The following is a 26,354-nucleotide window of genomic DNA, read 5'->3' as shown; positions in this document are numbered from 1 at the left end:
TGACATCAAACGTTATTAAGTCTTTGGTTATTAAACGTTTGTCAAATCTGTTGAAACAGTTTCAAAAGTATTTTCTTCCAGAGTTGGACAATACCAAACTATATTGAATTCAAAAGCTATTTGCAACAAAAAACAAAGCAGCTACAGCCTACCGAGCACTTCTCTCAGGAAAATCTTACTGGTATATCTTCTGACTTAAGGTTTAAATTTTGTGAAAATTTATAAATTTTATGCAAAACACCTTCACAATTTTTGGCTAAACGTTAAAACCGAATATCTACCATTACATCATTCAGCAGTAGGCCTTACCGCACTCCTGTCGCTTGTTTTGACGTATTTGTCTTGACAATTTCTAGCAGAGGAAACTGAGGCAAATGCTGGGCACTCGTTGAGAGGATCGCCTCACCAACGACGCAATTACTAAGATCAGGTAAAGTCTCCCTTAACTCAGCAAACATTGATCTAGAATCGTGGGAACAACTTGCCAGTGATAGGTCAATCTGGAGGAAGAGAACGAGGGAAGGCATGGAATTTTTTCGAAAAAAAAAAAAAAACGGATACAAAAGGCTCAGAAAAAACAAAACATTAAAAAAGCTGATACAACCACGTTCCCAACTCTCCATACAATGTAACTTTTGCCCAAGTCTTTTCTACTATAGACTAGGCCTCCAAAGCCACATCCGACTGGAAAATAAAACCAATGCTCGGACACGAGCTGGAGCCTACGACAACAATTTGTGCGAGTCAGCATTTTCAACGTTGATGAACAGACACCATCAAAACTAAGCAACATTGAAACAGCCTTAGAACCAACATTAACCAACATGCACGGCTGGACTTGCTTTGTAGCAAAAAACGGTTACTTCCATCAGACCAATGTCCATCACACCCACATCCATCTGAATAAATGTATTAGGTTCTTTGTTTTGTTTCCGGTAGGCTGCGTGTAAACTGTAAAGTAACAGTCATTGAGTATCGTTAGCTTGTTTCAAGTTTTCATTTGAAAACTTTTCTATCCATATCACAATGTAGGCTTTATTTCGCACTATTTATCCTTTTAATTGTGAAGGGTCGTGAAAAATTTTAGAAGATTAAAAGGGATCGCGAACAAAAACGTTAGGGAAGCCCTGTTCTAAGGTTTTAAAAACAGCGTTAAGTTTGAATTTAAGTTTAAATAAATTTCCCGAAATACCGCTTAATTTCATTCACGTCTGCAAGAACAGGTCTTGACAAAAAACTAAAAAGGAATTTTATGAGTGATTCTCTAGAACAAAAATTAATTGCGACACAGCATTTACTGCAATCAATTCAAGGTGGTATATGCAGTCAAAATTTATAAGATATTTTGTACTTAAATCATAATTGCTTCTTTCAAATCACCACCTTTAGTTGAGTAAGGTAAATTTAAAAAAACGACACATTTACAAAAAATGAACAGTTTCAAGAAATTTGTGTTTTGATGAGAATTTTAACACTTTGCAATCGCAGGACATAGTTATAGAAAAAACAGGACATGAACAAGTGGCGCCTGGCTCCTTCATCAGAATGCGAGTGTGGTGCCACTGAACAGACCACAGGCCATGTCATCCGCCACTGCCTAACCCACCGGCCTCCACACGGTGCACAACTGCACATGGTCTGAGGGTTCTGGACGACGAGACTGTGGAGTGGCTGATAATTTGCTGCCCTCCAATCTAGCCTAGAAAGATCTGCTCATACGCCGATGATTGAAAGAAGTCAAGCTTTTTGCTACTTGTTATTTTTATGTATTAATCTACAGTATAGCCTATTGTTTGAATGAAGTTGTCTAGCACAGTAGGCCTACTCTTCAGTCTCTATGTCTTCAGCAGATGTTCTGCGGAACCCTAGGGATCCACGGTGATAACTACTAGGTCTACTAATTACTAGCGCAACAATTAATAAAAATTTCAAGAAAATTAACACGAATATATCTTTCGTCGGTTACTTTTTCTGAAATACAAATAAAAGAATAGGCTCCGGTATACTGTATACAATACATTGAGTTTCGATTTTAGCAGCATGATCGTTGCTTACTTCACAATGTAGATATTAACGACCTGGTGTACTCTGATGCTGCAAGTTCGCTGTGGTAAAAGCGAATTGCACTAGCTTTCGAAACACGGTTCCCTAGTCATGTGCTATGACGAATTCATTGTAGCACATGACTAGGGAACTGTGTTACGAAAGCTAATGCAATTCGCTATTACTACAGCGAACCCGCGTCATCAGGCTAAAACTGGTCGTACCTACATTGTGAAATACCGTATACCAGGGGTCACCAACTGGCGGCCCGCCCCGCCACGCTGTATCGCTGCGGCCCGCGGAAGGTATCAGCGTACAAGTATAACTAAAAATACTTTTCTTGAGGGAGTTAAAGAGCACGAAGGCAAAAAATACTTTCCTGGAAGCATATTTTCGCATTGCATACGATTCCACCGACCGACCAATCAGATTGTACTTAGTTCTAGGTGGGGGTTGCTTAAAGTTATTCCAATGCGATGTCCAGCCACACTGCTGTCCCAGTGGTTGATTAAAACGTCTGTTTTCGAATTTTGAAATTGTCTGTGAGCATAGGGTTGCTTATTTTAAGTTTGCAAATGTCATGTAAACACTAGTGCGAGTTTCGCCGTTATTGTGTTTCACGAGCAGTGTTCTCTTTATGCAAGTTTTTGTTGGCAAAATGGGTCGGTGTGCCAACTCAATTTATAATAAATTGGCAATATATTACATATAAATTTAGAGACTTTTTCTGATTGTATTATGAAAATATTTAGCTTAGTAGGCCTACTGTAAAATGTTTTTTTTTTTAAGAAATATGGAACGCTTCACGATTTTGCGTGTCATCCTTGCGCAGGAGCCATGCTAATCTGCATCGTTCCAATTATAGTATATGTACTGCCGAAGCAAGTAATGCAAAATGTTGCTAATCAACAAATTCTTACCACGCTGATGAGCACCGCAAGTTACAGTTGTCTATAATAAAAGAAAGACGGTTTTATAGATTCCCACAAAAAGAATGAAAAACCAACTCATTGCTTTTTTAGAGAGAAGACTGTTCATAAATTACGATTTTTCGGTGATTTCCACAAGCGTTTGTTTCATGGTACCTGGTGTGATGATTTCTAGTTTAGCGTTGGTGGTGCCTTCAACATTTAGTTGCAGAATGGTCACTCCTTGACCTACAACAGCTGGTGCTGTTCGCCCTGACAAGGGCGCTGTGCTTGGTCTGGGGGTGCCATTCTGATGATTGTTCTTCCGCATAACTTTATAGCGACAGCTGTAGCAAGTTTAGTTTTCCAAAGTCGGTACTTGCGGGGGCGGCCACGTGGAGGTACTTGCTTTCGTCGGCAGAGAGTGCTGCTTGTGAGTGTGGTGAAATGCAGACGGCAGCACACATTATCAAGGATTGCCGGCTATACAGACCTCCTCATGGTATGGAAGGCCTAGTTTCCATCGATGACGACACCAGGCAGTGGTTAACCAACGGATACCCTGACCCATAGCAACAACACGAGAGAAGATGGTACCTGGTTTCTTTTTCCCTGTTATTGGAGCCTAGTTTTCGCTGATATGTTTGAAGGTCACTATTGTTGCCTGTATTGCGAAGTGTCAAACATTTCCTTATTTACTGAAACTGTTAATTGCAAGATATCTTTTTTTTGCGAAGCGAAGTAACAACACCACTCTTGCTTGGCGATGAATATTCTGATGAAACCGCTCGCCTCGCTATAAGTGCACAAAACAAGTGGCCTCTATTTATTAGGCATTGTTAAAAAAGTCAAAAGTGTTGTAAAAGGAGCTTGGCCTGGCAATAGCGTTGTTCGATTAATTTTGTTGCTACGGTATTTTAACATAAATATGAAAAACATGTAACGCTGGATACTGGGTACGAAATGCGTTCTTTTCTAGCATAAGAGTCAACCTACCTAACATTTTATTAGTGCGGCCCGCCACAGCTCTCCTTAGTGTCAAAGTGGCCCGTATGCAAAAAAGGTTGGTGACCCCTGCCGTATACAATTGAAACAAAAAGAATAAATTTTGTTTGATCATGAAAAGTTCTTTGCACAAATTTTAATGAGTTGAAGCCAAAAAGATACAAAAATACTGATTAACAACATTTGGAATTGTTGAATGAATTAAATTAGAACAAAATCATACGAAATCGGTTATTGTTGAACTCAGTCCAAATCCGTGCATCAAAGCAACTGTAACTTTTTATTTCGGATAAAGTAATGTTAAAACTTAGAAGTTGTCTACTCCTTTGGCCTGTATTTTAAATATCACAAAATCTTAAACATTGTATTTTTCCATGACAATTATTCTTATAAATATACTATCTGCTTTCAAGTAGACGCAGTCTGTACGCTCTCTTCAACACTGCACGTGTTTTGATGTAATTTTTGAAACAAAAGTAGGCTACGATGCACTACTGCTATGGTGACTCATCCATATGAAGACATAAAACACCAGAAAAAGTTATATGACCTATTTCCAACAAGAAAATCTTATCTGAGTTGTTTTTGTTTGTTCATGAATAGACACCATCATTGGTTAACTCTCTTTTGGTTAGCAAACGATCATTCTGCTCTTCTCAAACTTTCTAATTTAACAGACAGGTATTGCTCCAACTAACCCGTTTAGAGGCTAACTACTGTAAAGTATATCACTACCAGCAGAGTGTTCACAAGATGAAGGCTGGCCTAAAAATCAAAATCTTTTTAGCACCATTGTAATGATTCAAACGCCTAAAATCTTGCCACTTTTTGTATCGATAAGTTGTAAGCATTTATGTCTCAACTAAAATCATCAAGAAAGTTTGAGTGACAATTCAAAAGAAACGGTAAAACAAAACCAACTAAAAATCTCCCCAGAGCTCTTCAAACGGGATGGATAATTATATTTGAATGTGGCATTTTGTCTCATTTCCTTCATCATTATCTTCTGTTGACATCTGGAGTTTGAGATATTCTGATTTTGCCTGCTTATGCCACTCTTTCTTTGTTAAAGTGAAGCCACGTAACTTTCGGTAAAAACAACTTTTGTTATGAAATTTCAAAAAGTTTACATGATAAAAGAAATCTGAGCTCAGACGCCAATGTAATAACACCAAATTACACAAAATCAGATATTAAAGTCAATACAACAAACATTGTGGTGACCAGTGTTTCTCGGCAGCCGATTGTAGCAAGACTTGACAGCGATAGACACCGTGTTTCGCCCATGAGGCTGGGCTCGTCAGTATCGCACCACTAATTCTTCCACCACTAATAATCGACCACCGCTTTTACCAGTCAGTTTAACTCTTATTTTTGTAGAAAGAAAAGAGCCAACAAAACCAGCAAGCTCCAGGAAGGACATTGTGAAGAAAGAAGCGTTCTTCCCGGCTATCAGCACAAGGCTGAGCATCACTGGTACAAGCAAGAGATGAGAGTTAAACTGACTGGTAAAAGCGCCGATCAAATACTCTTGTGGCAAGAATTGGTGATGCGATACTGACGAGCCCAGGCTCGTGGGCAAAACACGGTGTCTATCGCTGTCAATTCTTGCTACAATCGGCTGCCGAGAAGCATGTAGTTGATTGCGCTGTACTGGTGAGTGCTCAGCCTTGTGCTGATAGCCGGGAAGAACGCTCCTTTCTTCACAATTGTGTTGACCAATGTTATCAACGTTTGCTCAAATCAAAAAGCGACTTTCAAATTTTCAATTAAATGATGCTTTGTTGATGTTTAATATTGCTTCGTACGATTTTATCCTATACGTAGTGAAATAAAATCTGACATTTACAGTTGTTTATCAAGCATCGTTATTACCATTTGCAAGGTTTCAAAGGCAAGGGAACTTCAGTCAAAATAATTAAAAGACCTATTGTGCTTTGCCAAAAACAAAAAATAAAATGCTTTTCGGTGAACAAACGTACAAACTTATGTCTTGTATGAAGACAACGACTATTGGACTTCTAAGAAAGAAGTAATAGCATACGGCACTGTTACTTACTTTATCTCGCATTTCATATCACCAGGTTTAGGTTATAGGACGGAGTTAAGCCTGCGCTAATAAAAATACTGAGAACAACCACGTATATATAAAAATAGCAACAACGATTTGCCCACATAAGGATTGGATAGTTTTTATTTCTCATGGTATTTCGTTGTATTCTATCTCGTAGCTTTTAATCTGAATCGTTCAAATTAACATTTCTTATTATTTTCTGTGCTGCAAAGTCACAACATGTTGATATTCTTTGCTACATCATGCTATTCGAGTGTGTGTTATTAAACCAAGCTTGTTCACTAGCGTAGCACATGTGTAAACTTTTGTTGAGCTGCAGGTCGCATAAAAAAATCCCAAGAAATATAATTCAATCAAGACTGCGTGGTAATCATTTAACATGCAAGTCATGTTAACCTGGTTTTCAACGGGCCACCGGGTCAAATGAAATACAGTGCATTCAAATAATGAGTGCCTTCCATAACAAGACATATGTTAAGTAGAACTTTTGCACGTACCTTGCAAGAATGTGAACATACGTGCAGGCATGCAGGGGCACTAAGGACACAATTAAAGAGTAATTTTAATGTCAAACTTACGTCCCTTTCCGGTTTAATCAAGGTGTAAAGGTTATTTTTATTTAAACATTACTTTTTGTTTTAAAAAGTGATAAGGGGACGCAAATTAAATATTTGACCAAACTCAGATGCCGACACATTGCGTGAGAAAACTAACAAATCGTAATCGTCTCATTTCAAATTGATTCAACATCTGCAGACGTTAAATTGATATGAAAAGGATTGGTTTGCTGACTGGACACATGTAAGCTGACTTTACCTAGAACCAATGTCCTGCTAAAAAACAGTTGTGATTTCCAGACGTGCAGCCTTGTAAAAGTGTTGCCGTACACTGCTTTATTTTCACCATTGATTTCAAAGGAATTATCAATATAGCAATAAATAAGTAGGTTACTGTTGCTGCTTGTTGGAGAAGGGGCCTAAAGTTTTTTAATACTTGTACAGTAGTTTCTTAATACCTCAAGCTTTTTTTTTACATTCTGAATAATCACACAATAAACTAACCACTTAAAATTAAAGCAATTACAAAATGTCACGGGTTTGACATACCACATTGATTTTGCGGTACACAATAAAACTGAGAATAGAAGATAGTCATATACTTTGGCCACTAACACTTACCCTGGTGGGATTCAACTGGTTTGAACCGGTCACCACAAACCGTATTTTAAAATTATAAAAAAATTTAACCAGTTGTTAAACTAGAAGATTTTACTCTTTCAGGTTTGTGTATACCTTTGTTGCATTTCTCAAATATGAAATTAGTAAAAGAAAACTTATCGCAAACTTACCATCAGCGCACTGTAGTCATTATTAAAGTAACTTTAAAGTAGCCTATAGATTTGAGCCGCAACCTCAAAGCAGGTTTGAACTGCAGCTGCAGTACGTTTGAATCGCAAACTCTTGAAAAACAAACCAGCAGCTTGAATCATATCGGGAATTCTAAAAATGTGCATTTTGATATAAGTTGGTTTTAACGCAGCAATCACTTTTACGCCATTCATGAGTGTTTTGCCGATTATTTATTAATCACTAAGTTACAAGTACGTTCAAGTATCCTCTACTTAAGTAGCGCTCGATCTATTAATGTGTAAGTTGTTTAAGAATTTCTCTATGTATGTAAATACAAAATGTAGTATTCAATAGCTCACTGTCTGTTGCGGAAACAGCACCACTACAAAAAAACTAAGCTTTTGAAGATGTATGGGTCATGTGCTTCACATATGCGTGGCATAACGTCTGCATACCTCACAATAATTCTCAGAAACAATTTGCAACCATGTTGAGTTATCAACGGCCAAACGTAATCAATTAGGCTACAAAATAGATTTCTTCTTCTGCATAGCCCGCTTAAAATCGCTGCGCAAAATAATCTGGTAGCTCAAAAGTACGAAACAAGAGTGTACCACCCCAGACGGAAAATCAGTCGTTTTTTTACGTTTTAGACGTTGAAATAATGTAAAAAAACGGTTGATTTGTTATCTGGGATACGGCATACGCCACTTGTCAAGCGATTACATGCAATGGAGTCAACATTAGTCGAAAACACAAAATGCGAGGAAAAACTTTCCTAAAGAAAGCTAAAAAAATCTGTAAAGGACTTAGGCTACATATCAACTGTCGACGTACAGAAAATGAAAATCATTAATATTGCACAACAACATGGTTGTTGCAGATAAAGAGGCTGAAGTTTTGGTCGACCTGTCGAATGTGACACCCTAATTTTAGCAACCTTATTTAACATCGTTGTAAGCACCCTAAAATTCACACAGAAGTAGGTTATCACTTTGGTATTAAATGCTGTGTTCTTTTTCGGGCATAAGAAATTAGCTGTTGATCTAAATTTTTACAAATTCTTTAGATGAAAATTTTCTCTAATTCACGATGATAGAAAATTTCTAAACTAAGTTAGTTAACAGTAGCCTAAAGGGTTGTGATATATATTTTTATTATCTAGCACGATGTAATTACTGTAAGCTACTCCAATAAAACCAATGTGTTGAACAGTTGCAGTTATTTAGCGTTTCTTTATCCGAATTGTTATTATTTGTCTTTTATTTATTTATCTGATCATTTCTCTACCTTAGTTAGGCCTGTATCACAACTAAATAGCTAAAATGGTAAGCAAACTTTCTGAATGTGAAGCCACATGGCAAACAACGTCTAAAACATTTGTGTTAGGGCAACTGATCATTTCAAACAGTTACGTTCAAACTAGATTTTAGTTCGATATTTATAACAACAAAAGCCGAAACGACTCTGGAAAAAACGTTAGTTTTCAATACGTAGAAAAAATGCTTTAAAACGTTTGGAAACTATCATTTTCGGAAACATCCTTGCTGGTTAAGATGGTAAAATCCATAAAAAATTTGTTTATAGTAATACCTTAGTATATAAATAAATTTTAAAAAGTATCACAGTTTTCCTTGTACAGTAACAATCTTGTTGTTTGAAAAACTAGCATTGCTTCTCTTTGTGTGAATTGGTAAACAGCCTACAACAACATTAAATCAATGTTTGTAAAACATTGCTAGTGTTTCGTGGATTTTTCATTGTTTAGAGACCTACGACGCGTTATGTGAGCTAAAGAAGGGCAAACACACGTAAAATGGGTCTAAAGGTATCTACAGTAGTCTGTAACATTTGTGTAGCAGAAGGAGAAACAGGTTTCTGTTTTTATGTAAAATGACTCAGCAATAGGAAAATGGTTTTTAGCGAATATAAATTTTTTCCCCAGTTGCAAAAGTAATTCTATAATGAAACTGTTGATATCTGCTACTGCTAAAAGATGAAATTAAATTACGATTTAAACTGTGTAAACTGTGTGTTGTTTTCAGTGAAGCAATTAACTCTATTCTTATATGTTATAACCATCAATTAACTAGCTATCCGCCTTTGTTTCGGGTGGAATTTCGATTTGTGAAGCGACGTATTTTGTAACATGTGGAAAGCACCATCCGTGCTGTGGATGAAACAAATTAATAAATTTCTTTTTTTTTTTTGATGACTTTACAAGTTTACTGTCGACAAAGCTTTGAGTCATTCAAAACTGTTTAACTCATTGCTGACTGAGAAAAGTGTAGACCTACACTCGGAAAACGTAAACACGTCTTAATGGTTTAATGTTCTGCTGGCCAAAAATTCCAGCAGCTCTTAGCAAAACAAGCACTCTATTGTTTGGCTACTCTTTGATGTTCAGGCTCTAAACTTCACATTCAGAAAATGTTTTACTTGAAAACTGTAATAATTGGCTCATTTCTTTTCTTAAGTGGTGTTTGTTCAACATGGCATTCTGTATTAATTCGTTGTGTGACAAGTGCGTATGGTTGTGTGCAGGACCGTTAAGAAGGTAATTTGTGATCAGTACCAATGAAATCTTCAAGCCCTAAATCAAGGTACTTTTAAAACAACGCACTATACCCAAAGAATACGTTGTGGCTCCACGTTCCCAGACTTTGGAAAGGTTCCCGCCCCTAAAATTTCCCCTGACCCGGATTCGAAAGTACCCCCCTGAACTCCCCTTGTCAACGCAACTGGTTGTGCGTCATGCGCCTGAAGTATAAACATAAAATTTAATCAATAACAGTAGCCTACTTTAAATACAAATCAACAATATAAGCTTCGTGTTTCGGTAGAACCATGAATAAAAGTCGAAATATGATTGGTCTTCAAACACCAAGACTTTAAATTAAGCTCTTGTAGGAATTCCCAAGACCAATTTGTTGATATTCTGATATTAGTATTTTAGCGCGAGTGAACAGACACACAGTTTTGATTTTAACACACTGTCTATGTGCTGCTAATCTAGTTTTCTATTTACTTCAGTAGCCAGTCCTTCCCCTCTATGCAGAAAAAGCAGTGGTGGATGCGAGAAGTTTCCGCCAACCGGAAGATGAAGAACAGGAAAAACTATCAGCAAAAAAACTAGAGTAGAAATCTCAGTAAGTTAATCATTATAGATAATTTGAATGTCATGTTCTACAAGAAATTTTTCCTAAAAATAAGGATTGACATCCTAGGATGAATTTTTTAAGATATTGCAATCGAGCCAAATCTAAAATTCGTGACAGCGGGTTAGTTAATAAACAATAGCCTACAGTAGCCTGTCGATAATGCTCAGATCAACGGCATAACGAGAAAAAAGTGATGAGGTAAATTTGGAATATCTTAACCTTTGTTCGGCAAAAGTAATTTTACATAAAAGTGTATCGTGTGCCTAATTTGGCACACATGTTGGCGGTCATAGTTTTTCAAGCCACTCAAAAAACGATTGTACTGAGGTCAACAATCTGCATTCTGGTCATGCTTAACAACGCTGACATTGTTTTTTGTGTCTTAGTTTGAGTTTTTGGTGAATTGCATGAGTCGGCAAACGATATCACAACATCTTTGGTACCTTGTGACATCATTTTGTCTTTTCTGACTTCATCCAATGTTTAGAGTCTTGTAGTTATCTGCGTCAGGTCCTGGTTACTGGTCAGGTGAACACGAAGGAAGTGCTATTCATATCGGAAAAGGGAGTTACGCAAGTTTTAACCTGCTGTTGTTGTAAACCAACCCAAAGTTTGAAGTAACGGAAAATTTAGTGGCTCAACATTTTTTAAAAGTAGAGCTTAGCCTTGCTTGTTAGCTCCAGTTTTAACGTCATACCCCAAGACACCGTTTGCTAAGCAAATTATATAATACAGACACACGTTTTTTTTACAAAATTTAATGCATTGGGGTCAAATGTCAGTTGGAGTTGTTGGGAGCGCTTGCCAATGAAATAACCCGAATGACTCAATCGACCTTACCAACGCAACTGAGACGTAACTGAGAAAGCTACGTCATTTAAACAAATAGTCTACTGTTAACATTAGCACACGTGTAATGGTAATTTTTTGAAGAAAAAAAGCTATTTTTACATCCTTATAAACAAGTGACCATCTTATTTCGTACTGTAATTTGACATTTTCGCAAAAGTATATAAATGATAGTCTTGTAAAAATAAGGAAAAGCAGTTGCAAACATCTTGCTTTCATGCAATAACAGTATGGTGAACAAAATATTGATCGTAATAACAAGTAAGCTAATCAAAAGATCAAAGTGAAAAGAAATGATGTGTAAAACAAGGGAGGGTGTACGCAAGAGAATTAGCAGATACATTAGTTAATACAACAAAGAGAGAGGTAATTGATAATTTAATTATGCATAAAAAAACGGTTTGGCCCATTATTCTATAAATCCAGAAGACTGTTTTAGCTTTTTTGACTTTTGCTTATTGTTTTGAAAAATACTAGTACCGGTAGAGTATTATTTGATAACTGTTAGTTTAACCAGCTTTTCTTAGTAAGAACAACTAATGTGAGTAACTTCATTACTAATAGTGTCGGAGGAACATTTATGTTAAAAATAATTGGCCCAAAATGTTGCAGCTAGACTCATGTTCAATAGACATGAACATTTTGTTTAAAGCACTATGATGCAAAACGATTTAATTTTCAAAACATTTGCTGAACATGAGTTTGGTTTTTGCATTTTAGGTTCTTTATTTTGTGATCTGGTTGACCATGAGTTGCAACGGGTTTGTTTCTACATTTGTGCTCTTTTTCTACAGTTGTTTCAGTTGACTTACCAACCTGAAGCCTCATATGATACCATGTTACCTCATATGTTACATAACCAACCATAAGCCTCATGTGTTACTTACTACAAAGAACGTCATAGTGGCGTCACTCTGTCACGTTGATTGAAATCGTCGTATCTGGGCCGACGATACCAAAGTGTGAGGTTGCAACGTTAAAACTCCATTAATATTGTAATGACGTCAGTGCAACGTTGTTGTGTTGGCGTGGGTGACTGGGTGTGCTACATTTATGCGATATTTTACCTTGGTTCTTTTACTGTTCCTGAAATGGTGGCGATCTCTTGTTTGCGGTTGATATCAGTAGTATCAGGAACAGTACAAGATTTTGTTCACATTCTGTGTATACCCTTTAAATAGCAGCAGTTGTGTAAAAAAACGTGGCATTAACGTTCTTGTGATGTTATTGACCTGACAATATCACGCTAGTCATAGCATATTTATAGCAACTTTGCGCTAACGTGCTGTGTTTCATTTGAAAATAGAGCCTTGAAATATTCCAAACCATCAAAGTTTTTAACAAACTTTGAAAGATTGAGAGCAGTAAAAAATAAAGATTTTTGGGGTTTGTGAAATCGATTTTGCATATCCCTTGATGGTAACACGTAATAAAACTATATCGCTGTTTTGGAATAATAAGACATACCTTTATAAAACATGCTCTTCTGTGGCCACGGAGATTCGTGAAATGTTTAGGCTGTCCGCTTTTTATGAATAGGCTGCATTTGCAAATCCTCAAAAGTATATAAACAAAGTTATCAACTTTATCAAAAACTAAATGGAAAATAATGAAGATTCCCAGAATCAGAGTGAAGAAATTCTTTACACCACACACCGGATAGTGTGTTGGTAAACAGTAATCCACCCAGATAATAACCGTTCGTTTTTCAATACCTTCAACGTCTGCGCAAGTTGAATCAGTGAAAGCAGGGCTGGCTTGTCGGTTGTGGATGTACAACATTGTACATGTAGTTAATGTTGTTGCTGTAGATAAAAAATAATCTTGTATCAAAATCTTTTATTAAGTTACTTTTTGAGATGAGGGTCTTCATAGTCTTCATCTTTACACCAAAATGATCGGGGTTAATTGGAATTCTTCATGGCGGTTTGCTCAATTATGGGGATAAGTAATATTTCCTCTTTTTTGAAAAATGCAATGACTTGCTTGGTTTTTCTCCTTTATGCTTCCGCGGTGAAAGCACAATTGCCACAAACGCATCAGACATAAAAGCAATTATTTACACTTGTTGTTATAAATGTAAATTAGTAGCTACAATATAGGCCGTGAGTATCACAAGTCGCCTATAGTTATGAAACCGAAATGTGAGATAGTGAGTTCAAAGTAATTTGAAATAGTTTTGATTTGCCACAAACGGTTTAGCTGCATAACATTGAATGTTTTCTAATGAAATGTTTTAAAATTTTTCTGGTAGATCAAAGCTGTTAAATTGTCAAATTTATTGAATTCTTTAACCTACTGCAAGCTTCTTGAATCAACAAAAATGAAGACATTTTTTCTCGGCTTCTTGTTGATTTTTATATCAAAATGGGGTGTAAGAAATGTTGAAGGAAACTCTTTGTTATGTAAGTACTATTTTTTCATAACTCTTTTTTGTTAATTTTTAAATCAGCAAAGTAAAGAATGATCGTGGAGCTTTTGACTAGATTTATCATTTGTTTTTTCCATATATAGCAAGATTTTTCCTGTACGAATTTCAATTTACTGAATAATAATACTATTCAGGTATACATTAACACTGTCGTTTACGTTAGCTACAGTAGGCCTATAAAGCCCATATGGATATATTACATATCGTTATTCTAAATTTTATCTCAGAATCTAATTATTGCTTTGCATATTAATTTAAAGTGACATTGCTTGGAACGAATGCAGCTGTAAAATACACTTGAAAACCAACATTGTCCTTCAGAAGTAATATTTTATAAAACATACCAGTAGCCTGCGTACATGTATAAGCGTGCGTTACCGCCCAGAATTTGGATATACAGTGGAACTAGACTCACAAACAGCCCTCAATGTAGAATCTTGACGAGTTAGTGTTTTTAGACTGATTTTGAAAGCTAACTTGATTTTTTGAAAAATAATGTTTTCTTCAAGGTCAAAGAAGAGATTAAAACCTTAAACATCCATATCATTGCACAATAGTTTATTTTTTAGTTTGAAAACATAGTTATTTAAATTCTATTCAATCAATAAATCCTTTCCTGCCAGCAAAATAAAAACAGCCGTCAGAAAAAAGTAAATAACTACCAGACAGCTATAGATTGCACACTAAAACTTTAATTTCAACCTTTGCTTCCACTGACAAAGTGAACCATTGTGTGGATAGACGATTTGGCGCTTCTGGACTACACGGTAAACTTCCAGTTTATTGATTTGTGCATTTTAATTGACGAAAACGTCAGCAAAAGTCCGCAAACTCGTATAATTGGCATGATGTAAGATGTCATCACTAGCCTTGATAGTAACATGAGAAGGAAAACAGGAAAAGTCGATACAAATGAAAAATCTCATAGTTTCATGTGACGCATGTTCAAGGAGGTAGGCTGCGTGTAGAATGTTGCTTTTTGTGTTGTGCAAACATCACGTTTCTTGCTCCAAAAAAGCCCAATTTGAGGGTATTTTGATTTTGGATTCTGAAAAACTAGTTTAACATTGTGCTTTTACTTTTTCTAGAATTTAAAATGTGAACAAACGTTCATGTCACTTCTAACTCACTGCAATATTGTAAAATATAGCAATAGTAAAAAAGTAGACTTTTGTTGCGCTTGAGAGCATCTACATTTTTGTATTTTTTTTCTGCTACAAACAATGACAAATTTTGGGGTTGTTTTATGGCTTAAATTTTAAACACTAACTCATCACACTATTGATTAAACATCTAGCTTGTAATTATTTCAACAAGCAAAAAAAACTATACCTACTTAAGTGATTAATAGGCTATATATTTACAAACTGAGGTAATACCACAATTCTTTATCAACAGCTGTTTCATTTCTGGAATGTAAAACTAATTTCAATGTGGTGCCTTTGGGTGTGTTGCCTTGTCATAACATTCTTTAAGCAAAACAAACAAAACCATGATGATAAATTGCAGCTATGCTGCAGTGCATTGGTTTACATAGAGAAAAAATCAAAATATGGGCAGTTAGACAATTTTTCTTATTCATATTCTTAAGTGTAAAGCAAAAGTGTTGTCGTGAGTTTTCTAGCCAAATTTGAATTCATTAACCACCAACTAATACTCTAACTGCAGCCTACGACCCTACGTTACATACTCACGGTAAAATATCATGGCGTAAAAAAAACAAAAAAAAAACGACAAAACCTTTCCTACAGATATTACAACATGTATGACTAGTCCAACAAAATTACCACGTTTTCTTCTTCAAATTATTGATTTGAAGTTTGTGACGTAAATGTTTTTAGAATATCAAACAAAACGTTTTCTACTGCAGTCTGCTGTTTAACAACAAACAAACAAACATAACAAGCCATTGCACAATACAGTAGCCGGCTGGTCTTGAGAACTATGACTGACGTGAAATTAAATCATCTAATGATACTTTTTAAGTCAATACTACGTCAATGAAAGCGACTCTTAATTTCAAAAAACACAGCAACGCTGCAATTTTTCTCAAATAACAGCTAAAATATTTTAAACGTTTAACAAATGAAAGATAGACGTACAATTTTTTAACGAAAACAACATTCATACAAATAAGTCTAGTATTTCAATAAAATGTACAAAATCTCAATTATTGTTCCATCTTGCATTTAAGGCGTAGCCTTTGTTTACTGAACTTTGATTGCATGGGACAACTTCTTTCCCATTTAAAAATTTATTTCTTTAGTTAGCGCAAGAAAAAAATAACTTTTTAAACGTTGAAAATACAACCTGTGCCAAACTGGTACCTGGAATTTTACAGCACTACGTAAATAAAGACAAACTGTTGCCAAAGAACGGCGAATGAATTGCTCCACATGCTTCATTTTTATAATTTTGTAACTTTCCCGTATACTTCTACAATCGATGATGCAACATTTTAATGTACATAAAAAACTCTGCAGTGTCGTATAGCTGTAAGGAATGGAACACAAACACAGAAGATTTAACTAAAGTTTGACCTTAAATTTGTTTCCTTTGTAAGCAAAACCAAACGTACATCGTTGCATCAATACTACGTTCATTAACACGAAGCCAAAACTAATTTAATCTCTGGTTTTAAGGAGTTTATAGCGTATAAAAGCAACCAGCTTAACTTGGCTTGTGGTAATTCGTGTGACATAAGTTTTGTAGACAGTAATGTGATTACAAAACTTACTTTATGTCCAAAGTTATTGCTGTTTGTTGTCAAACTATCGAAAGTTTTTTTTATATAAAGAAAGGAAATGTCAATCATCGACCAATCGTTGCGCTACTGGCTCACTGTTCATGCAACATGTTTTTCACGAACAATTTGTTCTTTTGATTTGCTCTTTGAAATGCTTTTAACAGTGTGGCTTTTTATTGGTTCTTTATTGGCACTATTTTGCACCCAACTGACGTGAAACAATTCTTTTATTATTAATAAATGTTATTAATATCTTGAAATTTATTTTTCAATCTCACTTTGTTTTTGCTTTGCTTGTTGCGGATTATCTTGTGGTCTGTCTAGTCCTTAGTTTGACTCATGTGTTGTTTTCTATTCTTGTTGGCAGCACATTTTGCATCTTTAATTTGGAAACTATAATTAACTTCCAAAACTTATTATTGTAAGTTCATCAAAAAGCACATAAAGATGACACATTTCAAATAGATTCTATTTGAATAAGAACCTTTTGACAATCCCAAACAAGGGTAAACAGTCTGTAAAGGATTTTGGAGACTAGCAACTCTATTTGATGGCATTGAGAATGTTTTGTAGTTTTAATAGTATTTATTGTTTAAAATTGACTTAAACAATATATTTAAAATCCTTTACTTTGCATTTATTTTTATTCTTCGATCCTTATAACTTCTGAGTAAAAACTTATCTAGCATTACAAAATACAATATGAAAGCAAAGTGAGACGAAACAGGAGTCGATTTTCCGCATTCGGATATTACATTAGTGATGAATGATGATGAAGAATGACTGGATTGAAAGCAAACCGATTACTATATCATCGTAGATGTAGGACAATGTCAAACGAGTAAAAAAATAAGTTCTGCTGGCGCAAGAATTCAACCTCTGTTTAACAAATGATTGCGGAAACACATTGCAACCAGTAAATAGTTCTACACTGGAGGGTTTTGTGTTGTGTATTCATACACAGATTGCCAGCTACAAAGTAGCCTATACCACTGAACTGTGGAAGGTCAAAGCGAAGTCAGAGGCGAAACTAGAAGCAGCGAAGCACGAAACAAGTTGAAAATGAGGGCAACATGTAATAAGTAACGTAACTGACCCCAGTGGCGTAGCCAACGTTTTTTTGGGGGGGTTACAACCCCCCTTTGGCACGCGTGTGACGTCACGATATTGAGAATGATGCTTTCAGTCTCTTTATGCTTTGGAATGATGCTTTCAGTCTAAAACAAAGTTTGCCTAATTTTAAACGAAACTGCATTAAAAGAGCTAGAATTGTCAATATCAAACATTCAAACATCTCAGCCAGGAATAAGCAACAAGAAAACATAGAGACTTAGCTTTATTTCCGAAAAATGCGAAGAAAACATGATCTTATCCTTTTGTTATGCCACCGGACAGCACCATTTTACAAGAATATTCATACCCACATTTTTGTTGAAAATGCTCTCAGAATGCACCAAATTCAAAGTAATTTTTCAAATTTTTCTGGGGGAAGCCTCCAGACCCCCCGCCGCTTGGTGTCGTCTTAGACGAACACTTCGTCAAACCCCCCCTTCTCAAAATTTCTGGCTACGCCACTGACTGACCCCTATTTTCTTTCATTTGACGTCAAAAATGTAGCCAGTGCGCCCCCTATAACAGCACTTGCCTCTTAGGCACAAAAATACAGTTACGCCATTGCTGGTGGCGTTTCTAAGCACACAACAAACAAACACAGCTTGTGTGAGACAGCGCTGCAATGTTTAGGTCAAAATGACATTCCAAATGCGATTTCACATATGAGTGTTTGCTATGGTTCAACTTTCATAATAGTTCATCTTTATTCTGATGTAAACATTATACAGTACAAAGAATGCAATATTTTGACTCTTTTAAGAATGCCACTGCAAATTATACTGTAAGTTACAAAAAAATATGAAAAGTACTCTCTTGAGAACTGTCGATATTTTGGTTTGCGATCCAAATCAGCGGGTTGTTTGTAACTCGTGACAAGCCAAATTGAAAATATCCATAATCGCTTTTCTAAATGACCTTACTTTTGAGTAACTTTGTCATTTCAAAGCAGGCCGTTTTAGTGTTTGTATCTTGGCATCTATAAGTTGTTTGCAGTCAGTAATAAGGTTCTTACGCTCAGGTTGGACTAAGTAATTGAGCATTGGTAAGTTGTGTTGTGAGTGTTAATCAGAACGTTTGTTTCCGGAAAAAATAATTTCGATCAACTTAGAATTCATTAAGCATTGCATGAAACACGATTTTGGATGGATGAAAGATAAGCGTAAGTAGAGAAATAAGTTTTATTTTCAATAGAAGATTGAAAAAAGCACAGGAGACTACTTGAAGAATATACAAAATAATGGCAAGAGCAGCCAAACATAGCGTGCGATCCCTCAATTGCAATTATTTCTACTGTATTGTAAGAAATAAAGCCATGGGAAAGAGTGTAGATAAGTGCTCTATAGATACAGTATGTCGCATAGTTCACTAGTGCCAAATCTTTCTCAGAAAGTGATGAAGTTTTGGGGCCAAGCTTGGAATCTCGTCAAACGATTACAACAATCGGATACTGGTTTGCCTCAATGTGACACGTTTATAGACTTCTTGGATGTGTAATAATTTAAGAAAAGTAAATACCACTACAAGTAGGCTTAATTTGAAAAAAGTAGGCTTAATTTTAAAAGTTGTATACAAAATTCTCATCTCCGTCAACAAAAGCGATATGCGCGCAGTTTACAACGCCATTTAGCTTGTCACGGTAAAAGAGACAGAGAAAGAGAAACACGAAGTTATCTTACGTTTGATACAGTGGTAACACTTTTGAATCATACAACAAGCTAGTAAGAAATTGGGTGAGCCACGTCCACAATCAAAGTGCGTTACAGGAACTATAGAAAGATTACCTCAGTGTGTTATGTCTGTTCTATTGAGGTGTATAGGCTAATAGTTGGTGATTTGTTTCAAAACTTTATCTGTTCTGACTGAGGCATTCATGGTACGAGCCTATGGAATTTGTTGTACAGTATAAGTGCATAAGGTTGCAAAGGTAAAATTACATTTCTATAGCTTGTTTCCTCTGGATTGAAGTATAAAAGTTTAATTAAACTTTTTAAAATTATATTTATTTCAAAAATATGTCACCTTCTGTCGCGATGTTAGCTTACAGTGGTGTCTGTGTGAATAGGTGAACAGGCAATTAGCTGCTGCTTAAACCTTTTGTCAACTTCAAAAAATGTTAATCTGCAAAGAAAATATTGAAATTCTTGTCTCGGGCGTGGACTTTAATGTGGCAATTTCAAATTCAGTCTGATGTTCTACAAAATTTCATACCGACTTCAGTAAATAATTAGTTCTGTTTGAAAGTTCAATTCAAGCTGTAACAATAGCAATCTGAAGTCTCACGACGCGTCATACAATTAATTTTTACACATTTTCTAGCATTGATGTGTACTTTGAAAGCTTAGATTGTCAGATTAATCAGGTTTACAAAGCATAGTTGTTATTATGATTTCTCTCAGTGTCAAAATAACTGGTTGTCTCTGCTACTGTGTTGTTAAAGTTTGCTTGATTGTCAAGCTTCCTAGATCCTTTTACGTCACAAATAATAATCAGCCCTTTGCTGCTTTCTTCTTTAAGAGACGACGAAGGCATTTATAGTGACATGAGTTTATTATCTTCAAATCAAACCGCTTTATGTAAACTTGCGGTAAAGACCCAACCTTGGCTAGCGAAGGTTCTGGTAAAAATAGTTGAGACTTCAAATGAGCCTGAATAATTTAAAAGCTGGCAACAAGTGCAGATTATTATTGTAGCTCATGGAGTCCATTTTAGCGCTTGACGTAGAAATTTTGCAGTAAACTGGGTGTTGTAAAAGTTTTGAAAATATTTGTGTTTAATTTATTTGTATACATTTACAGCGAATTCAATAAAAAATATAAAGCGAAATTATTTAACAATACTATTCTAATAATAAGTTATTTTAACCAATTATTGTGTGCATTTGTGAAAATCATGCCTGTAAAGCAAGTTTTATTTATGTTTTGTGGTAAGTATTCATTGCAATCTTTCGACATTGTTCTGTAAACTCTCATCGTAAATTTATCAACTGCGCTACAAAAGAAACGAAACAAAAATATTTAAAAGACGAAATTAAGCTTGTATAGTTTTATTTATTAACAGGTATTATCCTATTTTAATGAAATTCGGTGACTGAACGCATCAACGAGCCATCAAAGACATAGTGGATCATCGCTTCACAATAATTGAAATTAGTGCTTGGTGCAACAATAAAATATAAAGCAATCACAACTCGTCATCGGATACACGCTTACGTCAATTGCTATCTTGCTCTCAAGTTGATAGGTTTTAACTTGTGTTAAAGATGCAAGTTAAAAGTAAAACAAGGCTCCAGCTATTCATGAGGTTGAATTGTGTACGTCACCAAACACATTTGAGTCATTGACGTTGCCATAAATAAATTTCTTGAGAGCCACACTGGTTTCAATCTTAAAAAACACTGGTTTCTGTTATTGCAGCATTTCTTCTTTTGAGACACAACGCAGTAGCACAACAACAACAACAACAAGCGATCCTCACAAAGACCAAAAGCGAACAGCAAGGGTCTAGGTGGGGGGCTTGGGAATCATGGAGTATGTGCTCAACCACAAAAACCATGGGTGTGCGAGTCAGAAGTCGATCATGCGTTGGTGGTTCTTGCAGTCATTTATCAGGAGACAATTACCAACTGGAACAATGTAATCGAAAGGGTAAGTTTGTTTGTTCGAGTGCAATGACTGAACTTAATGCACAGTTCAAGACGTATTTCTAAATGTAATAGTTGTCTTTAAAACCACAATGTTTTGCAATGGTTTTGCTTGTCCTAATGCTGTTTTGATATAGATTTATTTCAACAAACGCTTTTTTATTTGATATTAATTTAACCTTCTGTAAACAAAGTTACAAAAAGTACAAGTTGAAAGTTTCACTTGAGTAGCTTTATTTACTTAAAAATATTTTTTACCAATGTAGGTGGAGACTTTAAAAACCAGAAGCAAGAATATTTGAATCAATGCAACTACGATCCAAACATGAGGAATACTCTTTCATGCAAACTATACCGAGAGAATCCAACAATGGCTTATGACATATTTCGCAGCACTGGGTACGTAATACTGATCATATCGTACGATCTGCTGATGAAATTGGTTCTTATAACTTAGTCAAGATAACGCTCTTGTATTTGCATAAATAGAAGATTATCTAAAATAACCTTCCACGTGCAAGTACAAGAGGGTTCAAATATGATTATAAAACGTTAACTTGTCAAGATTTGTTGCATTTGAGCAAATTAAAAATTTTAACCGCAGTTTTTAAACTCGTAGAAGTGAAGATTGCAGTGAATGGCATCACCAAATGAGGTGAATTTGCTTGCGTTTTTTCTTTTTTTTTTCTTTTTTTGCCAGTGCTTGCGAATGATTTTACCTTTTCTGATTTCTTTCACAAACTTATACTTTTTTAAAGCTGTGTTGAATGATTTTTAAAATTGTTTTAACAGTAATTTTTGTTGCAGCTGCCTTTTTGATGTTGTCGGAGATCAAAATAAAGAAATGGATACCATAGATTCCCAAGTCTCAGAAAATCTTGTCTTTGGTAGAGCACCTAATCGTGATGTAGGAGAACGTGGTTTAGCTTTTCAAGATCAACTTTACACTTCCTCTCTCTCGTCCGGAAGATTCACTGAGACAGACATTTCATCAAAAGCTTCCCAATCAGTATTATCAAGCACAAACAGTCCACAATTAACCACGCATCTCTGTACAAGTAGGTGAACTATCCTGTTAACGTTCTGTGAATTGCTTGTAGGCTAAATACAAACAACACCTATCAGAAATGTCATGGCTTGGATTGTATTTTATCATGCCAAAATATTCAACTAACGTTTACATCGACAGCAAAAAAACTGCTTAAAATTTAAATTCAGATGTAATTTTGGCATATTAGTGATGATAAGTTTACACTACAGTCACCACAACTTCTTATTTAGTAGCAACTAACCGACCATTAAAGCGATAGTTTTGTTTGAAATGGTGTACATATTTCAAGAACAGCTATTAATTTTTTTGTTATATTATTAGGTGCATGCGACGCTGTTGTTCTTCAAGCCACAAAAATTTCAAGAATTGGTTTAAATGTACCAACAACGGTGTCCGAGGTGCTTCAACTTCTGACTAAAAACAATGTTTTTCGTGGCAACATCAAAGCTATTGCTGATGAATATGAAAGATGCTTCCAAACCTGCAGGTTTGTAAGAAAAGGATTGCCACAGACTTTGTATAGTTTGTACGTTTACGTTTTGCAAAAGTGAGACAAAAGTTTTCAAAACGATTTGAAGACAATGTTTCCGATTGGAACTCTAGGTTATTTAGTGAATTTTATTTAATTGAAAATTGCAATTTTCAGGATAACTGGACCAAGTTACGGAGCACTAAGGCTGAGCATTTTAAATTCCGGTGATACCACTGCGTTACATAACCCCGACCTTGAGATAACTCTAGCGAGTGGTGCACACAAAGACGCACAAGCGAACAGAATGCGTCGTGGCATTCAAGTTATAAGAAGAAATCCTGTTGAACCAAAGGTTGTGAAAAAGGAAGCAAAAAAATCAAACAACACTCTTCGTGATCGTGGATTAAATTTTTCAGCAGGTTCCAGAGAGGGAAGATTGATCCTCCTGGACCTGATTAACGCTGCAAGACCGCAGAATAGTCCTGAATCAAATAGAATTGAACAGCTCAGGTTGTTGAGTATCCTCAATAGAGCTACGCAGAGACACCGACCCCACCAAACTCATGTAAGAGCTCGACTTTATGAAACCGTTTACAGAAAGTCATCCCGAAGACCACAACCAACAACTACTCCCCATCCAACAGAAAGAAATGCTCCCACAGATGAGGAAGAAGAACGAGATAACAGTCATGGAGCTCTTTCGCGAAAGAAACGTCAACTGTTCTTTCCTCAGCCAAACAATTATAGATCTCCTTGTTTTGTTCAAGAAACAGTGTCTAAGAATCCACGAGTAGTGACTGCTGATGACAACGAAGGTGAATTGTTCTTTTACGAAGGAAACCAACAGGTGGGTTGATAAAAGTTTTAATTTTTTTGATAAGCTTATTTTAACTATCATTAGCAATTAAAGTAGCCTTCGTGGTAACAAAGCATGTGACAACATCTCTATATGGAATGATTTATTTCCTATGTGTCGTTTTTGTTGTAATTGATTGATTTTTTTTTAATTTTAGAAATTTTCACGGAAACGCTGCGTCGGGAGATCGATATTTCCTCAAGCTTTGTTTCATGCTGCAGAGCAAGTGACACAAGCTCGCACAGGGCAGCTAGCACTCTGCAAGCAAAGCTACTTGCAACGATATGGACTTTTAATCCAACTAGATCCAAAGGTAAACATTATAAAATTTTTGAACGATTTTTGGTTTTGTAAAGAAAGTGGCATTTTTTGTTATTTTTCTCAATCCTTTGCAATTTTATTTAAATTGCACAACTGTTTTTAACCAGACGTATTACTAGCCCTCTGAAAATTGCAGCCAGCATAGAAATCAAACGTTTGAATTACGCCGTAACATAAAGTTTGTGCTTTCAAAGCTAGTTTTATAATTTTCCGAACATATTTATTTTTATTTTTTGCTTTGTGTTTTTGTGGTTTATTTTGCTTTTATTGTGTGGCTTATTTGCTGATTACTAAAATTTGTTTCTTATTTTAGGGCGACTTCTCGTTTAACGACGGCCAAAGATTCTCTGTCAAGTTCAAGCCGTTCAAACTGGAATCTCACTGTTCACTATCAACTCTTCAGTAAAATAAAAAATAAAATAAAAACAAAGAAAAAATTTGCAAGACCGGGCAAAGATTTTCGGATTCAAGAAAAGAAAGACCACCCAACAATTCCATCTGAGCAGTTGACCTAATAAAAGAAGAATGCTTAATTTTGAGTGCGTTTGTCCTCGTATGAGAACGTTATATCGACCGCATAGAGGCGAAAAGCAGCGACAGTGTGCAATTCCCTTCTGTCAACACAAGCATGACCAGTCCAATGATGGATGCCGAAAGAATTTTTTCATCAATGATGATGTTAATTTGGTTTTGTTGGGATTATTACGTTTATTTATGTATTTCCAATTGATACATTTTATTATTTCCTTTTCAGATTTTTCTTTTCAAACAACAATAATTAAAATGTATCATTCGGATATTTTTTCCTATTTATTTATTAAACCTGTCTACCTGATTTATTTTAATAGAATTACTATAAAAGCCAACTTTGAAAAAGTACAGTGTTAAATTTATTGTATTTTCTTTATCAAATTTGTTCACATTTGTGTGAGAATTCATGATAAAGGAAAATAAAATGCGATTTACTGCAATAAAGAGTAAACAATTTGCCCGGTCTCAAAATAACGAAGTCTATGATGAAAAGCATTCTCGAAAGTTAGACTGACAGGTTTAAGGTATTGTTGCAGTTGATTAAAAATTCAGTTACGTTCAGTTAAATTCCGTTTAACTGTAGTTCTGGTAGTCGTCAGACCACTCGGCATGCAATAACTCAGCAAGTACATTTAGCTACTGTCCACGTCAGCAAACGAGATTTACTTGCTCAGTTTGGACTTGCTGGTCATCGCTTGTTAACTGATTTTGCTGACTTGTGACCTGTCAAGCCTCGGCTTGCTCAGTTGCCACTTGCTCAATTGCCATTTGCTCAGTTCACAGCTACTGACTTGTAGGAGACTCTTCAGTATTTTCACTAAAAGTAATAGGTAATTTGTATTGTCGAAACATTAAATCCGTTTTATTGTCAAAACATTTTTCGTGGCAAGACGGTATCAAGTCACAAAGCATGTGCCACAATCGGTGATGTTTAAAATTAATTTTTCACAATTTTTCCGTTTTTAAAATGCTGTGATAGCCAGAAACGTTATCAAAACGGATTTAATGTTCTAACGATATAGATTACTTATTAGTTTTAGTAAAAATGCTGAATGGATAATACTATCGATAGTTTAAAGTTAAAATATAACATTTTTGGTTCATTACAAAGTGCATTCGTTGACTTCGCATAAGCTTTTGATTCCGAAGGCCTATCGCAACAACCAGTCTGTGTAGGCGATGTTAGATTAAAAGCTAATTGAAGAGAAACCTCTCATCGGTCCAGTTATTCGGTTGAAGTCAAAGCAGATTGAAATACGTTAATTCAATCGCATTGACGTAAATCTATAGATCAGCGGATGTAGAAAGTTTTCATCAAGTACTATTTAGAAGAATAACAAAGAAATAACCACTAGGATGGAAATGTGGTGATCTGCAAACTTGCACGTTTCTCATCGATAATATCATGTTTTTAATGCTACTTTTTCACCAGAGCTTCTTCAGTAAATTCCCTCACTGTTTAATCAAAGGCTTACGTCAGAGTTGCCGGAAAATTTCAAGGGCGTGCATACCTATTAACGATTCAACAGCATTTATAATACATTTTACACGGTGAAAAATATAGGCTACTGTATAAGTATTGTCTTGACTTTTTCATAATAGCCTACTGCAGTCTTGTTTTCAGTTGTGCAATGTGCTTGAAGCAACGTTGTAGTTGTATCTAGTTGTCGGTTTCACAGCGCAAAAACCACACGTGTTTTATAAATTACTAAGACAGCATATCAATAATAAATTTTTTTAAACATATTAAGACCATTAAACGCAAAGCAAATTACGTGTGTCAAACAATTTTCGGTAAAAGAAG

General features: G+C 35.5%; 1 protein-coding gene and 1 non-coding gene across 2 annotated transcripts; one reads left to right on the top strand and one right to left on the bottom strand.

Moving 5' to 3' along the window:
• Window positions 1–2,830: 2,830 nt before the first annotated feature.
• On the bottom strand, window positions 2,831–2,932 carry LOC145784928 (U6 spliceosomal RNA). The gene has a single exon (XR_014291092.1). It is a non-coding gene; the product is annotated as a U6 spliceosomal RNA (small nuclear RNA).
• An 18,281-nt stretch (window positions 2,933–21,213) lies between these two features.
• Window positions 21,214–25,000, top strand: LOC145784827 (uncharacterized). Its single transcript, XM_082596669.1, has 7 exons — window positions 21,214–21,323; window positions 21,586–21,718; window positions 22,127–22,377; window positions 22,692–22,857; window positions 23,017–23,689; window positions 23,856–24,011; window positions 24,333–25,000. Exons 1-7 carry the CDS (start codon window positions 21,230–21,232, stop codon window positions 24,423–24,425), a joined length of 1,566 nt encoding a protein of 521 aa, XP_082452795.1. The 5' UTR covers window positions 21,214–21,229; the 3' UTR covers window positions 24,426–25,000.
• The last annotated feature ends 1,354 nt before the right edge of the window (window positions 25,001–26,354 follow it).

The sequence above is a fragment of the Aplidium turbinatum genome, chromosome 15, assembly GCF_918807975.1.
Source record: "Aplidium turbinatum chromosome 15, kaAplTurb1.1, whole genome shotgun sequence".
Taxonomy (NCBI): Eukaryota; Metazoa; Chordata; class Ascidiacea; order Aplousobranchia; family Polyclinidae; genus Aplidium; species Aplidium turbinatum.
The sequence above is the reverse complement of the archived record's forward strand: the minus strand, read 5'-3'. Positions and strand labels throughout refer to the sequence as shown.